Here is a 17,441-nt window from a genome sequence, read left to right as displayed (position 1 = left end):
TTGAGCTCGACTTTCTAACACGCAAAATACATAAAATAAGAGTACATTTACTGAGAGAACACATCATTTTTCTCTAAAAAGGGTCATTTTTTACTCCCGTATTAAAGGAACAGAAATCATAGTTCAAATCATTGATCTAAGCACGGCAAGATAGCATTTGTTTTATGATATGGTTGGATGTTATAGCGGACCAGAATCTCGAAAAACTGACCCTGATACCTGCTAACATACCTTTTCCCGCTAAGTCTCCCCCCGGATCTAAACAAATGATATAGAAGGGTTTCATCCAATACTTTCGAATCGTTTCATGATCTAAGGTACATATTGGTGTATATTTACAGGAATAAACAAAAGGTTTATATGCTACGTAGAAATGGATGAGCTGGAGTTTTTATAAGATACTTCAATAATTGGTCATTTGAAGTAAAAGAGATGACGCGTTCTTTAGAAAAAGTAATTAAATTAACTTAACAACCAACCAAATCACATATAACACCTTGTAAAAACTCCAGCTTGTCCCTAGAAATTAAATTCTAATCACAATCTTGGTCGATTTTGTATGATATAAAAAATACTGAGTTTAAAAATATGTACAGTGATTTGGTTAGTAGGAGGACGTTATGCAATTTTAATGAAATCTTTGATCTGACATACAGATCAGGTTCTCTGGTTAGATGAAAATAGAAGGGCAATAGAACTTTTGCGTAAAGGGGAGATTTAACGTCGAATTACAGAGTCTCAAGTGTAATAATTTTCTCCTTTTCCGAAGATATAAATTAGTAAAAGATGGAAATTAGTCACCTGGTATTAGTCGGAAAATCATTAATGACAGACGGCCAAAACTGCAATCGAAGAAGAATGAAGCAGTCAAATACCTTCCCTCTTCTGGAACCGTCCTTTAATGGTAGTTGTTAGTTTTCGTTAGTACATAATACAAGCCGGAATCTTTCCCTCAAGTACAAACTGCATTCGATTTTCCATTGCTCGATTCAAAGTCTTTCAGCTCGACATTTTCTAAAAAGATTATAAAACACAATATGGTACGCAACAACAGCAAATACCTGGAAAGCCTTAAATAGGAAATAGATATGCTGATATTTTACGCATACAGCATAGGGATTCTAACTTTGAGGCAGCTTTGGGATTATTTTCAAAGCAAACGGAAAGTTTTAACTCTATCTGAATATTTACAACATTCACTCGGAACGCGGACGCTCCGAAAGAGGATTTAAGGGCTCTGACCATAGTCGGAAAATTGATTTTAGTATTTGAACATAAAAGTTATGTTTTAGGTTCTTAATACTTTTAACAAAGAATTTCCTTTATAAATTGCCTTTTAATCAAATCCCTTAAGAGTAATTAAGAAAATTGAATTTGAAAAATTGATTTTAGTATTTGAACATAAAAGTTATGTTTTAGGTCTCTAACACTTTTAACAAAGAATTGCCTTTATAAATTGCCTTTTAATCAAATCCCTTAAGAGTAATTAAGAATTTAATTGCACAAATGACGTTATGAACTTTAAAAAGACGTTAATAATATGTTGCATCACCTTCTTTTATAAAAAGTGCTGCTAAGTTTTAATGGGTAATTAACCTTTTTGTTTCGAAGTTTTTTCAAACTGTCCGCAAAGAACTGTTTTAAATTTTTCGGAAAAATTTTCTGAATTAATGCATCAAAAGTTATGGCTGTTTTTTATCAAAAATTGAGATCGAAAACTGATCAGAAAGCACTATTTTCAAGATTTTGAAGCAAATAAGCATTTAGAAAAATTTTCCGAAAAAATAATTTTAGTTCGGTAAAAGATACACCATCTAGCGCAAAAAAAATTTCAAAATGTTTTTTCTTCGCCGAAAATAAGCTCTTCAAAGTTGAAATACTCTTCTTCGCAAAAGTCTTCATTTTCTTCTTCATCAAATTTTTTCATCGCTATTCTTAAATTTTCAGACTCACGGATAATTGGCCTAACAGAATATGTATAACATGCCATAGTTTTGTGGGCTACATCAAGTAGAAATTTATTTTTTGTAAGTGGCAAATATTAAAAATTCACCATCGTCAGAGCCCTTAAATGTTTTTAGTAATAAGGATGACAGACAGTTCATCTTTTCGAAACATCCCTGTAGAGCAGAGCGTAGTCCTGGTAAAATGAATGATCAATAATGAGGCTAGAACTTACCATTATTTTCAGCACCGTCCATGGTCTCAGCAGTCGGGATACCGTTTGTTTCTTTCAGTTTGAAACAGACGATGGAAGCAATGACACCCAGTCCTCCCATTACAGTGAAGGGAAGAACATCGTGTACTTCATTCAAATATTGTGCCACCCATGGTGCAGAAGCGGCGCCTAAACGGCTGACTACAATCATTAGACCCATACCTTGTGTTCTATTGGAAAGGAAAATCTTATTTTATATTTTCCGTAAAAAGTATATAACATTACAAACCAAGGGTGTCGAAATGAGCGTTATATTAGATTTTTGACACTCCACCAGGATCGGGTTAAAGCGTAGCATTTAGGAATAAACATACGAGATTAGTGCATATGGGGAGTATCAAAAAGGCTTATAAGGGAATGTCAACTACATGTTTTTCATAAGAACAAACTATATAAGAAGAAGCATAGTCGATGGCCTAAAAACATGTTGAACATTTTTCGCTTTGCGAACTTTAAAACATAATTCCTTAGGAAGTTGCACAGAAATACTCACAAAATGGGGAAAATAAGAAATTGAGTGAGATTCACAATCGATACAATTCAACACATGTCGAAGTTAAAAATATGTTACCTGATAATGGTAGGAAACAATTCTACAGACCAGATGTAGATTGAGTTGAATGAAATGGTGATACCAAGTTTGCCCAGCATACCCAAACTCACACGCCCCCATTTGGCAGCTGCAAGAATATGTTCAATGATTTTTTAAATAATGAAAATTATCCGGCACCGAGTCTTTGTAAAAGTAAAAGTAAGTGTCACAAAAAATTTCTTCGGACATTTAGGTTGCCAAAGTTGAATTTGCCTCATCAAAAGAAGAAGGCTTACAGGATTTTTGGGGGCCACCAGACGGAGTTATGTTTACGGTACGCTTAAAAACGGCATTTCCGGACTTTCCTGAGCAGGGAATAATGATCCTAGGGGCCCAAATCTCCGGTCTTTATGAAGAATGTTGACATAATTCAGAAAGGATTTTCGAGATCATGTTGTTACTAATAATTCATTACTTACCACCACTGTTGGGGATAAAAGCAACAGCGATGCATGATAAACCACTGCCCAACATACTGTAGATCACTGTTGGCTTACGACCAAATCTGACAAACAGAATAAGAACTTAAGTTTAGCTTAAGACAAAGAAAAAGGATAAGAAAGATCATACGTTAAACTGCGAGCATTTGTAAATCGATTTACAGATCCAAAGTTCGAAGCGTTACAGTACTAATTACTTCATTTTGTGAAATAAATTGGCCAAACTTTTGTGAGAAAAATATTTCTATTTATTACGGGGTGATCACATGTAGCCGGCCGACATTGAAACTTTCTTTATAATCTTCGTTTGTAAACAAGCAACAAAATCTATCGTTGCCTACCCTTCGAACCGAACAAAAAGATTTGCAACCCGACAAACAGAAGAGTTATGAAAATCTGAGAATACTTCAGAACGAGAGGAAGGTTTTTACAATTTACGTTGCAGGGATGCAAAAACTTGAATAATCAAAAAAAAGAAAAAATCACGGGCTTATTTTACCAAGTTAATGCATTTTCAAGTCATAAAAAGTTAAGTTCGACTCGCTTAGACGTAGTACACGCCAGTGTTTCCTGGCATGAAATTCAACTCCATCTACATGTAGTCACCCCAATAGATGGATTAAAATCTTAGACTTAAAATACACAAATAATAGTAGAGGCGTACTCATATGTCAAAGTTTTGATTTACTACAACAGCTACCGTAATGAAAGGTTATCAAAATCTAAGGAAAGTTACTTCAGAATTGGGCTTTTCCAGAAAAAAACCGTATACCCCCTGTTGAGGAGGTACATTTCCGTTCCAGGGGGTAAGGTTTGATATGTGCCGGAATTCCATAGGTAGATACAAAAATCTGTCAAAAATAACTGGAATTCCATGGGGGTAGCCTTTTAAATCCTACTAAAATTCAGAATTGCAGAGGGGTTTAACCCTGAAATTGCCTGGAATTCCAGGGGGTTACAGCATTTCCAGCCACAAAATGATGGACCTCCTCAACAGGGGGTATACGGTTTTTTTCTGGAAAAGCCCATTACTCATTCAACCATTATCTACTTAGGCTGGGAAACTTACTTATTGGTGAGATAAATGAGTATGATGTTGCCAGGGATTTCGACGAGACTTGTTAACACAAAATCACGATACATATCTCCACCCAACTGATCACTTGCGAGGGAAATACCGTAATACACTTGACCACATACAAACCTATGAAAGATAATGAAATCCAAATAGTTTAAACAAGGAAGAATCGGGAGAAAACACACACCCTTTAGACTTTAGAGCAGCAAATAAGGATCTCAACTCGACGACAGACAGCTTTGTCTACCACATAGCTTGATGGACAGTGCCTCTGACTGTAGTTTTCAGGGGAACCAAACGGCTCTTCAGATTATTGACTGATATGATAAGTCCATTTCTCTTTTTTACCTTCCAAAGTTTTCAATCCATTTTACCTCCCAGATGTTTTTGAGGAAGATTTTTTAATAATAAATTTGTGCACTAAATATAATATTTGCCTATTCTTATATCATTGAATATCGTCCCTTACAACACTTACCATGCAAAACACTGAATGGCCGTGCTGATCGCGATATGAGATGGTCGGAAAAGATCGATAAAAGTTGTTTTCTTTCCCATCGGTGATTTGGGCGGACTTGACAATCGAATATCGTCGGGAACTTGCATCTTATTGACACGCGCTACCTTCTTCAAGATGGCTTCCGCTTCATCGATACGATCTTTGACACGCAACCAACGCACTGATTCAGGGGTAACGCTGGATGAATGGAAGAATGGAAGTTTTATTTAAGCATGTTTGAATGAGATAAAACAATCATCTAACTACTTATATCTCGGACTCAAAATACATTGGTACATGTTATGACGAATCGAGTAGGGAAAAGTCGGAATGATTTGACTTTATTTCCTTACAAGGAAAACGGCTCAAGAAACACACTACGTCATAAATTTTGAGCACCCCTTAAATCCGCCACCGAAGACCCTAACAAGGTAGCCTTTTCCTAACAATCAACCCTAAAGTTTTTAATCATAATAGATATCGACAGACACCTTACGTTTTAGACAATTGTACTTACAAATAGAATCCAGCTAGCCAAATGTAAGGTATAGACAATAGAATCTCCAACATTTTCCATTTCAAATACATCGCTTGCACGGGGATGATACATAAAGCGATTGTAAAAGCGAACCAAATGGAGGTGCCAGCAAAACTTCGCCATGATGGACCAACAAGTTCAGTTGCCATGACAAACAAACACAGACCAACACCTAACGTTAATGGAAAGGTATTGTTCGACGATTAAGCAATTCGAGAGCTAACAATAAAAAACATGGGAATGTTCAATCACTTTTTTCTCAGCTTTATCTTAAAATATACAACCTAACAAGCTAGATGCTGAATGGACCTACCTGATGATGAAAGTTAGATAACAAAGCAAGGAGAAAAATGAAAAAAATCAGTCAGAAAATAAAGCGTTTAGCGAAAATGCGTAACGCAATAAATTCATCATTGATTGTTGATGGGGGGACAGGGAAGGGTTGTAGGGAAAAAATAAATAGAAATTTCTGGTCGCAAAAATCAGTTTTATTGACAATTGAATCATTTGAATCATGCTTGATGGTGAGCATTGTTATCAATAATGTTTTTGCGTGAAAAACATAGAAATATAAAAAAAAACCAATGAAAATCTGCAAAAACGGCGATTTCCGGCATTTTCAACCGGAAAATTTTTTAGCATTGCGAATACGCATCTTTCTGCAAAAAATCAAAAAGAACTAAGGATAAAAATTCGAGAAAATGTCAAAAAACCGGTTTTTTTCCGGCATATTTCTGGCATTTTCGGCTGGAAATTTTTTTTTGAAAATTGTGCTCCGTCACATTTTAGGTCGGTCCAAAAAAACAGTGCATTCTGTATCTTTTTCTCAAAAGACTACTTAAAAAAATATCCATGTTTTTCTGAAGTGAAAAATATACCGACATAACACCGTACGAGAGGCTAATTATGCAACAATTTTATCTTCTAAATTTTTTGTGAATTCCAGAGTTGAAACGCTGTCTCTGGTCACCACTTTTTTTAAACCCTTTCCCAACCAACCTAAAAAAGGTTGCTGGCGTCCCTGGAACAGTTTTTGTTATTTTTTATGTAACAAAATATAGTGGTAGTGCATTCAGCCTAGTCTAAATCATTTGAATCATGTACACGAGTATCTAATTACCTCCTTGGCAAAAGCCAATGATAACACGAAGCACAATGAACAGCCATAAGGCGTGTGAAAATCCACTGATAAATGCAGCAAGGATCAAGGCAAACCAGGCTGGATACAAAACCTTCTTACGACCATATCTAGAGATAAAATTATTCAGATTTGACGATTTTACTTTTACTTTTCTTTTCACGCTAACCAGATTGTAAAATCTTTTTTGCAAACACATTTTCAACCCTCAGCGGCGCGTTAAGAATGGTAACGAGAAAACAAGTAAAATTATTTTGACGACGGTATCGAAAACACGCGTGTAGAAGAACTCTTGTGAAAAATATAAAATACCTTTGCATCGGAGTTATAAAGTACAACTTAGCTAAGTATATCAAAGTATTCGAATGCTAAGATTAGTTTGCATTCCGCCACAGTGGCTCAGGCAATTGTCTCTCATAAATATGGAATGGAGTTTTAGCCGAAAAGTTAGCTAAGTTTTCCGCAAGCCACAGCGCCGGTGAAACAGGGGTGGGGTCTATAGCCCCTCCACTCTTTCGCAAAAGAAAAGAGAGACACTCTTTCGCAAAAGAAAAGAGAGACACTCTTTCGCAAAAGAAAAGAGAGACACTCTTTCGCAAAAGAAAAGAGAGGAAGAGAAAGTGGGAGAGAAAAAAAGGAGCTCATGCCAAGTATCGCCGTCACGCTTCTTTGTAACTCAAGCTACTTCATGCACACTTGAAAGATATCAAAAGAGACTTAGAAATATATTGGATAACGCCGTTAACTTTGCCTGGTAGAAAAACCTTGTAAATTAATACAAACGTGAATATAATAATATCATGTTACTTCAACTTGTCATGTAACAAGCAACAGTGTGCTTTGAATCATGTAGATATCATAAATTCAAAGAGATTCTGACAGTTCAAGTTATTTGAAACCAAGACCTAACAAGCAACATGCTGAATGGACCTACCTAATGATTAACATCAGATGAAAATAAGAAAAAAGTGACAATAATTGTACAAAAATTCAGAATGGAAAAATAAAGCTTGTGTGTTGAATAATGTAAAATTGTAAAAAGGAAACTTAAACCATTAAGGCCCAAAAAACCTTTTAAGCTGTTTTTGGCCCAAATTTGTCCAAAAAAATTTTCCTTAAAAATCTGGCTCCTTCACATTTTGGGCATTGCCATTTTGCATCATTGTGCAAAAAATCAGAAAAAAATTATGAGTCAACATTGAGAAAAGCTATATTTTCTTATTTGGTTAAAGGGAATTTCCCCAAAATACGAAAATCCATCTTTTAAGGCGAATAAGAATTTTCCAGGAAAAACCACTTCAGCCATTTCAGCCATTCTTTAGAGAATCTTGCCCTCCATCTTTGTACAAAAAATCAGAAAAAAGTAATGACAGGATTTTGCACAAAGTCCAAAAAACCCTATTTTTAGGCAGTTTTTGGCCCAAATTTGCCCAAATATATTTTTTTTCGAAAATCGGGCTCCGACACATTCTAGGCATTGCCATTTTGCATCGTTGTGCAAAAAATCACAAAAAAATAATGAGTTAACTTTGAGAAAAGCTATATTTTCTTATTTGGTTAAAGGGAATTTCCCCAAAAATACGAAAATCCGTTTTTTAAGGCGAATAAGAATTTTCCGGGAAAAACCACTTCAGCCATTCTTTAGAGAATCTTGCCCTCCATCTTTGCACAAAAAATCAGAAAAAAGTAATGACAGGATTTTGCACAAAGTCCAAAAAACCCTATTTTTAGGCAGTTTTTGGCCCAAATTTGCCCAAATATATTTTTTTTCGAAAATCGGGCTCCGACACATTCTAGGCATTGCCATTTTGCATCGTTGTGCAAAAAATCACAAAAAAATAATGAGTTAACTTTGAGAAAAGCTATATTTTCTTATTTGGTTAAAGGGAATTTCCCCAAAAATACGAAAATCCGTTTTTTAAGGCGAATAAGAATTTTCCGGGAAAAACCACTTCAGCCATTCTTTAGAGAATCTTGCCCTCCATCTTTGTACAAAAAATCAGAAAAAAGTAATGACAGGATTTTGCACAAAGTCCAAAAAACCCTATTTTTAGGTAGTTTTTGGCCCAAATTTGCCCAAATAAATTTTTTCTCAAAAATCGGGCTCCGTCACGTTCTGGGCATTACGATTTTGCATCATTGTGCAAAAAATCAGAAAAAACTAATGAGCCAATCCTGAGAAAAGCTGGTAACAGACGGACGGACGGACGAACAGACGAACAGACGAACGGACATGGGTTAATTTATAGAACCTCCACCGGGGTACCCGGAGGTAGGTCCAAAAAGAGGCGTTCCAGGTTAGAATGTAGAAGTTCATGTTTGTCATTAGATCGGAAAACATGGAGTTTAAAAGGTAATGTACCACCAGTCTTCAGAGCTTGAAACTCTATTACTCGGACGTCTCCTTAATTCGAACAACTTTTCTTGTCTTTTCAGTTAACAATGCCTTATAAATCAGTCTCTACAACACGAAATTTCCATAACTCGAACAAATTTCAATTCCTCATGTGTGTTCGAGTTATAGAGACTCCATCATATATTTATAAAGCCCAAAGGGCTAGATGTCGTGCTTTAAGCCATCGCAGGCAAAAAAAAGTGAATATCGGAAAATATTGTTGCTATTGTTTTCGAAAACCCGCGAAGCTTCCGATTGGTCAAGCACTGAAATTCTTTTGTATTGTCTCCTGACCTACAATCAACCCCGAAATATATTGAGATTTTAGTGTATTTTAACGTTTTTCAAAATTTAAAGTTCGGGGAGAATTGCTATTTTAGCACTTCCACTTTCTTCCATTGAATATTTCGATTTTAGAGGGGTCTGGTGGCTTCTAAGCTATATTCCAAGCCTCATTCGAGCAATTTTGAGCTTTTAAATCCTGAGATCCTAAGGTCGGATTACCTACCTTAACCACGGCACACTTTTCAGCAAAAGTACACCATCTAGCCTTTCGGTCTTTATAAATCTATGGACTCCACTGTACTTACTTATCAGCGCACCAACCAAGAACAACGGCACCAATAGCCCAACCGAGAAACATAGCAGAATTCGCCAGATATGATAAGGTCTTCTTCTCACAAACTAAATCCCACTAGAAATAAAACAATTTCAGTTTAGTTTATTGGTAACTTAGTTGGCGTTAACGACATGGTAGCCTACCATTTTGGTACAGTAGTATATAAGAAGCGTTAGAGGATGACAATTTTAATAAACAATCTTCAAATCATGGCCCCCGGCGTGCGAATCGAATTGAGGGGGCCAAAAAAATATGTCGCCCACTATGGTTGGGCGACGAAGAAAATTTTCGACTTTTTACCCTTATTTACCCCTTTTTTAAAGTAAAAAAAAATTACTTTGCAAAATATTGAGGCCATGCAAATAAAAGCAAGCGATAGTGAAAAAGAAGCTTGCATCCAAAGAAGCTGCTAATACGAAGGCTTTCATGCATTGGATACTACTTAGAGCGTGAACAACAAGCCACATAGTTTCAAATTTTAACCTCAACAGACCGATCTCTTTATAAGTCTTACTCGAACGTAATTGAGCTCCCATGAGCATTTACTTTATGTAGGAAAAAAGGAAGAGTACAAACCTCAGTCACGATGCTTCTGAGATCACATGTTCTTAAGTGTTCTTAGCTTGGTCTTCATATTTTATAGTCAAGAAGCCTTATACGTTCTTATAGTTTAGTAATAGTCTACTAATGTATGCATTGAGTATAGGATATACTACCCTCTCGTACGTATTATACCCATGAGTATTCACATTTGCAGGGAGAAAGAACGAGTTCATACCTCAGTCACGATAGAGTAATCTTTATCTTTCGCATATTCCCACAAACTTCGATTCATTTGACATCGAGCCTTGTAATAATCGTCCTTAGAGCTGATATCACCTGCAACTGAGCAGTGATCCGTATCATTTGAACTCGAAGTGCTGTTGGCATTCGTGACATTGGGTTGAATCACGCATCTCCAAGATGGATTATGACCTGAAAGAAAGATTAAATACATATCTCAATAAACTATCTTTAAAAAAACAAGTGATACTTTTATGGACCTACCTGGTTATGCATTTAACACATATATAATTGATATCTACATAAAAAGCGTGACCATTAAACAATCATTTAGAACACAAATAGTGACAATCTATTAAAATTAGTCGTTTGTTTCTTATAATAAAAAAAACACGTTTAAAAACCAAAATTTCATGCTCTTGAAAATATTCTTTCATACTCAAGACTTCGAGAGCAAAAAAACATTCACATTCGAGGGTTTATAGTTATGCATCTTTGTGCAAAAAATCAGAAAAAACTAACGAGCCAATCATGAGGAAAGCTAACGAACGAACGGACGAACGGACGAACGGAAAGGTTAATTTATAGGAACTCCACCGGGGTAGGTCCAAAAAAAAAATTTCTACCGTCGGTTCTAATGCGCCAAACTGACCTTTCTGACATGTACAATCAAAATGTTTGATCAACTCACAATCTTTTGGTATGCCCCTTCATTTAAAAAAATCTCGATGCTTGTTCACTTTTCAAGATTGAATAAAGACACATAGAGGGTGAAAACAAACAACGACTCCCGCTAGTAGTTCGAGCCTTATCGGAATCTTCTATTATTCGACAAATCTTACTTCCCGGCACGTAGAAATATTTCTGAAATACTCTGTAAAATTCAAACCTTCCAAACCTATAAATTAAAACTTCCATGTAAAATCGAATTATCGAAAGTTAGCTGTATATCTACTAAGTGAATCAGAGCAACAATAACAAGGAATATATCCCAGAACTCCAGCAGGCAAAAATTTAACTGATACGCTCTTTAGGGAAAAAATAAATGCACAAATTACCTGCAAAAGACATGACCAAGGTTTGATAAGTAGATGGAATGATGATTAAACAGAATAATAGAAGTAGAAGAATCTGACATCTTCCAAAGCGACCAACATATTCAAGGTATTCGTCCACATCCACTGCACGCTTGGTTTCTTGTGACGGTGAAGATAGCTTCTTTTCGTTATCATCTTGTTCTGGGTGGATCATCGTGTTATTGTTGTTCGCTGGAAGAAAGATCCAGATAAGAGTGAGTTTTTATAAGATACTTCTGGATACTTTAAAAATTGGTCATTGAAGCAATAAAAATGTTTCCGACTTTAGAAAAAGTAATAAAATTGTTTTATTACTGGTTAACGACCAACAAAATCAAATAAAAGCTTGTAAAAACTCCATCTCGTCCCGAACGATCATAGAAGATGTTTTAATACGAGGAAAGAGCGTGAAAGGTGGTACATTATACATAATATACTTCCGATTACTGGAACCCAAAAATATTTGTATTTTTCCCGTTGAGCTATTGTAAATTTGGACTAAATTTCTCTTATCATTCGAAGTCTAGATATTGGGAAATCGTAGAAAAAACATTCCATGATAGGTAATTTGCAATTGGATTATTGGATACTTGAAATCTGCATTTGTAACGATTAAATTAAAAGAGCTTGTTAGGTGTTCCTTTTGTTGCAACTTATATATACCGGGTGACCCACGAAAAAGTTCGGACAGTTTTCGGCGTCTCGAGGCCGAACAAATGTCTCAAAGTGCTTGAAATTTTAATATGAAAGTAGATATTCTAACTTAAAGATTGAGCTATTACTTTTTAAATTTGACCCACAAGTTCCCTACTTATGAGCTTTTAAAGTCAAAATTCACTTTTCGGAAAGAGTGAAATTACGTCAAAAAAGAGGTATCAAATTGTTTTATATCAATCAATCAAGCAAGGTCGTTAAATCGTTAGAAAAGAGCATGTTAGATATTTTTATTCAATTTTAAAACTTTTTTTAGATTCTTTACTTTCACAAAATTTATTAACAAGTTATTCGTTCAGAAAAGAACCACCACCATACACTTTCTAGCATATTCCAGACAAACCCACTCTCTCTGTTCTTTCATAAAACGCGACATTTTCATAAAGAAGTCAAATTTTGCCTATTTGCTAAATATTTTTGATAAAAATATTCACAATAAATTTATATAAATCTACTTCGTTGTTAATTTAATATTTTACAAACTTTAATTACCTACAACACTAATTAACGAGGTCGTAAAACATCAGGACACTCGAAAAACACAATGTTAAAGATAAAGAAAACAATTATAATTTGATACCTCATTTTTGACGTGTTTTTGCACTTTCCGATAATTGAATTTTGACTTTAAAAGCTCATAAATGAAGAACCACTAAACCAAATTTAAAAAGTAATAGCTCAAAGGTTCAGTTAGAGCATCCTCTATCTTTTAAAAAAAATATTGAGTTTATATTACTTTTATTTCAGACCCTAGCCAACGAAAACTGTCCGAACTTTTTCATGGGTCACCCGGTAAAAATTTTTAAAAAAGTCACAAGAAATAATTAACTTCTTTTACAATGAAATGAACATAAATACAAAATCGGTTAATTAACCAATTCACCCAGTACAGCTACTACTTTCAAGATAGTCGATCAAACACGAGAGACCACGCGCATCTGAGACATGATTTCAAGTGCTGGTTTCTAAGTTACTTAGTTGCGCTTTGTTTTGATTTTATTTTTTGAAACAAAGAGGATGGTATATGAAGTGTTTTGTTGGAGTATTCCAACTGTCAACAAGTAGACCTTTTCATAGATAGGATAGTGACCTCAAATTCGCCGTGTCAATTTTCAGACAAAAAATTTCAGTTTTTGCAGTTACAGCTCAGCTGGAAATATTTTGTATTGAATTACGACAATAATAACACCGCTATACACGATCAAAGTTTGGTTCAAGATATACGTAACGTTTATTTAAAATTCTGTAAAATTTACCAAAAAGAAAATCGAGGTATTCTGTTTTGCAGGGTATCTGAAGTTTCACATAATTCTAACAGCTTTTGGCTGATTTTGTATAAAATTCTGACAACAAACAAGTAGAAAAGAGGTCCGACATGAGATGTTCCAGTTACTATAGTCAAACGCATATACCACACTGGGCTGAACTATCCAATAGCTTCAAACTTCAAGTTCTGATTGTAGCGTTGATTGTCTGCCAATTTGACATTGGTCCAATAATCAAAACCTTTGAAAAAAGCTGTGCACTCCTAGGAGGAGTATAAAATTTGCGAGTTTCATGATAACCAATCAAATACATATCAAGTTAAATTTGAATTGTAGAACGCAAGAAGTACGTGTTGAAATAATATAAAAAGAAATATATATATTGATTTGCGATCACACGCTTCCATTACAAAACACTCCAAACCAGCATATCCAAAGTATCAGGCAAGCCTTTAACATCATCCCAGCTAAATGCTTTATTGTGGTTACAGTAGTTGCATGATACAGACTGTTTTAATTAATTTCGTAAAATATTCTAACACGTATGCTCGAATGCAAACATTTCTGGTCGCATTTTGTGTGGTATCGAGTTTCTTATCTGTTTTAAATCCCAAATTTTTGTCTTGATCGTAAATTCATAATAGTTCGTGACCTTTTGATGGTAGAAGTCAAAAATTTAATTCAACCCCGGAATTTCACGATAAAATATTTTCAACACCAAAATCTATATAAAATCACCACATACAGTATTTGGCGCATTGCTGATCTGACTTATAAAGAGTAAGTAAAGAGAAGCCCTAAAATCTGGTAATCGTCCCCTTCCTTAATTAGTAATTCTTAGCAATACTAAGCAACAGAGCATCTTTTATAAGATATTACGATTTTAACTCACCTTAAGGGAACTAATTTTGGCGAATTCGGCGAATTTAAACAAAATTCACCAAAATAAGTTCCCGCCAAAATTAAAAACAATTCACCAATCGCCAAAATAAATTTTCAGGATTTTTGCCGCTCGTCAAAATTAGTTCCCGCCAAAATAAGTTCCCTTAAGGTAGATCAGCAATCATCAATCACAGATAGCCAGGGATGCTTATTCATCAGGGTCAAATTCTCGTTTCCTTTCTCGTACCCCAAGAAACAATTGTTCACAATAAAAAATAAGACCCCTTACACCGACTCCCTCCAAACAAACCTAATCACCACTTGAATACTACTAAAATGACACAAAAAGAGGATTTCTACAAAGGAGTAGCCAGTGATTTTACAGACGGAATGAACACTTGTACTTTAAAACAAACATTCAACTGTAAGTGGAGATTTTCTTTAGAACCTTTTCAAATCCAACATATCAAGAGGCTATTTCCGGAGCAATTGCAAATTGAGGGTTTGAAAAGTTTGTTGGCCCAGCTAGCTTTAGCGTACTGGGCCTTTCATTAGCATTCTGCCCGGTGTCAGTGTGTAACAATTTACTAGGCGATACGCGTTTTCATATATGGCGTTTTCAAGCACAGGCTAATTCAGATTGTGAAGGATTTGATTGGCTGTTAAAACATGATTGACAGAATAAAAAACAATTGAAATCGTCTTTATTGGTTAAAAACATAAAAGGAGAAAATACAATTAACTATTAAAACTATAAGAACATAACAGATGTAGTGTGTTTTAAGAAAAACAATGTAACAAACCGTAACGAACCTTCTTCTCTTTAGGAAGATGTTCTTTTAAAAAAAAGTTGTTTTTACATTTCTCTATCATGTGAACAGTTCACTTGTTCACGTGTTAGGAAAAAAAAACATCTCTGTATATAAGATTTAAATATTATGAATTATTACTTATTGTTGTAAATAAGAGATAGCCGAATGGTCTAAGGCGTCTATGGCTTGTAGTAGCGACTCCAGGTTCAAATCCCCTCTGCTACTCAAGTCTTGTTCAGTTCATACTTTTATTTGCTGGGCCTTCATGCCCTCTGGGCTTCTTGTTTTTATTACATATACGTGCAAACTTCTATATAAACGAAGGACACAAAGCTCATGTTGGCAATTTGAAACTTAGCCTCTTGGAAACGAGTATAACAGCTTCATTTTTGACCAGAGACTATTTCAAAAAGGCACTCGAATTGGATTGTTTTCTTTTATAACTGATAAAATGATCCTACCATTAGGATTATTCTAGTGAAAAACCCGTACTTTTATTGGTCTATTAATCATGCCTGGAAAAAACAAATGTGAATAGTTAAGTCATAAAAATATACACTTAGCTGGGATATAATATAGCCTAGGTACGTCATATCATATCCCTGCACTTAGGAATTTGAAAACTTACAATTCAAAAAATGGTCCTCTTCTTCTGATGGTGTTACCATGTTGATGCCTCTTTGACTTGAAACTTTAATTGATGCTTCACGCTCTTCTACAACTTAGCTGAGACTCTAAAACAGAATAATTGTTGAAGTAACATTAGTTTATGAAATTTAGAGCAAAATACAGTTAGGGGAAAGCTTTATACAGCATGAAGCATGTTTTGGAAGACTCGGGAAAAAAAGGTTCATGAGAAGAGGTATGGCAAGAAAATTTTCATAGGGCGATTTTAACGGTCATCCTATAAATGTAAAAAACGATAAATGAATCAAGAAAACAAGATACATCGATCTAAAAATTCGATGGCAAAGTTTTGACTACTACTCAAGCAAATACTTTCGACACATACAGATAGTGCTTTTTCTAAACAAACCCTAAAATAAAAATGCTGATGATATTGATAAAGATTTAATTCAAATGGAAGGCTGTGACTAATTGATGGCTATCATCATTATTCTGATAGCAAACAATTAAACTTTCAATAGTGTGGTCACAACGTGTTACGGGGGGGTACTACCCTTGTCGACAGATGGGGGCGTCCGCTGTGGTTCGAAAAATGGACCCTACGTGGGACTCGAAATTTGCGAAAAAAGTGGCCCTGAATGGGACTAAAATTCCAAAATGTTCTCAAATTTTCTACTTTTTCCCCAAATTTTCCAAAAATAGGCACCCTACCAGGGACTGATTTTTCTATTTTGTTGTTTTTGCGACCCTACCTGGGACTCGTGGAGGTTAAAAAAGATACCCTGACCAGCGGAGCATCTCCGTAACCCATTTTGCCCTAGTATCCCCCCCCCCCAGGAACGTGTTTTAACGAGTTTTAACTCTCTAAATTTTGATTTGTCTTGATTTAACATATAATAATTCTTAAGGTAGTTGAGAATTATGTCCGGGCCATGTGCAATAATGATTAAGTTAATTATCTTGGATTCGCTAAAAGTAATCTGAGATGCAATTATAAAAAGATTCATGCAATAAAGATGGTTTTCTTCACTCTAAAATCTACAAAAACTAGATCAATCTTAAAACCATACAAGGATAATAATAAAAGAATATACCTGAAATATTAAATAGAATTCCAAGGACAGCCGCTCAGATGTGTTTTAAAGAATTCAGAGGCCATTTACCATTGTCAATCCAATGCTCCTCAATGTAGTCACAGTGGGAAGATTATACATCCAGTCCAGGCCTAGAAAGTCTTCAAACCTTGAAAGATCTCAATGAACAATATATTATAAAGAGGTTTGCCTAAATGAAGAAAAACTTTTTTGCTACATACAAAATCAGGATAACAATTTGCGATAGAGATTATCAATCTTTATTTACTTTTAGACTTATAAAAAGAATTGGAAATGTATTAAGACCTTATCAAAAATATGCCAACTTTTGAAAGGGATAGATATCTGCTAATCGACATTAATGGGGTTGTTGTCAAAGACGATAATCATGTATATCTTGTCATTATACTGTCAATTTTCGTGGTTAGATAGCTGGACAACCTGAGAAATTAAATCAAAGCATTTTAAGATACGAGGTTGACCCATCAAGTGCTCCGAAACTTCAAATTTTCAAATATTTTTGGATTTCAAATGCGCGTAAACAAAATAGCTAAGAAAAAACGCCAATCTCGACTATGTGGTCGGAGATAAAAAAAGGGCGGAATGTGGTTCGTATCATTACTAAATTTCTTCCTTCAAGTGCCTAAACTGGTTCATTCATTTGGGTCAAT

The 17,441-nt window shown here is 35.0% G+C and overlaps 1 protein-coding gene across 1 annotated transcript; it reads right to left on the bottom strand.

The window, feature by feature from the left end:
- Positions 1–290: 290 nt before the first annotated feature.
- On the bottom strand, positions 291–16,935 carry LOC136807960 (organic cation transporter protein-like). Its single transcript, XM_067064588.1, has 13 exons — positions 16,771–16,935; positions 15,678–15,783; positions 11,359–11,568; positions 10,296–10,492; positions 9,489–9,592; positions 6,486–6,613; positions 5,345–5,537; positions 4,807–5,025; positions 4,320–4,454; positions 3,230–3,315; positions 2,790–2,898; positions 2,180–2,388; positions 291–1,014 (listed from the first exon to the last, which is right to left on the bottom strand). Exons 2-13 carry the CDS (start codon positions 15,715–15,717, stop codon positions 953–955), a joined length of 1,692 nt encoding a protein of 563 aa, XP_066920689.1. The 5' UTR covers positions 15,718–15,783; positions 16,771–16,935; the 3' UTR covers positions 291–952.
- Between the last annotated feature and the right edge of the window lie 506 nt (positions 16,936–17,441).

The sequence above is a fragment of the Clytia hemisphaerica genome, unplaced genomic scaffold (genome assembly GCF_902728285.1).
Source record: "Clytia hemisphaerica strain Z4C2 unplaced genomic scaffold, Clytia hemisphaerica genome assembly, whole genome shotgun sequence".
Lineage (NCBI taxonomy): Eukaryota > Metazoa > Cnidaria > Hydrozoa > Leptothecata > Clytiidae > Clytia > Clytia hemisphaerica.
This window is presented reverse-complemented; position numbering and strand designations above follow the sequence as displayed.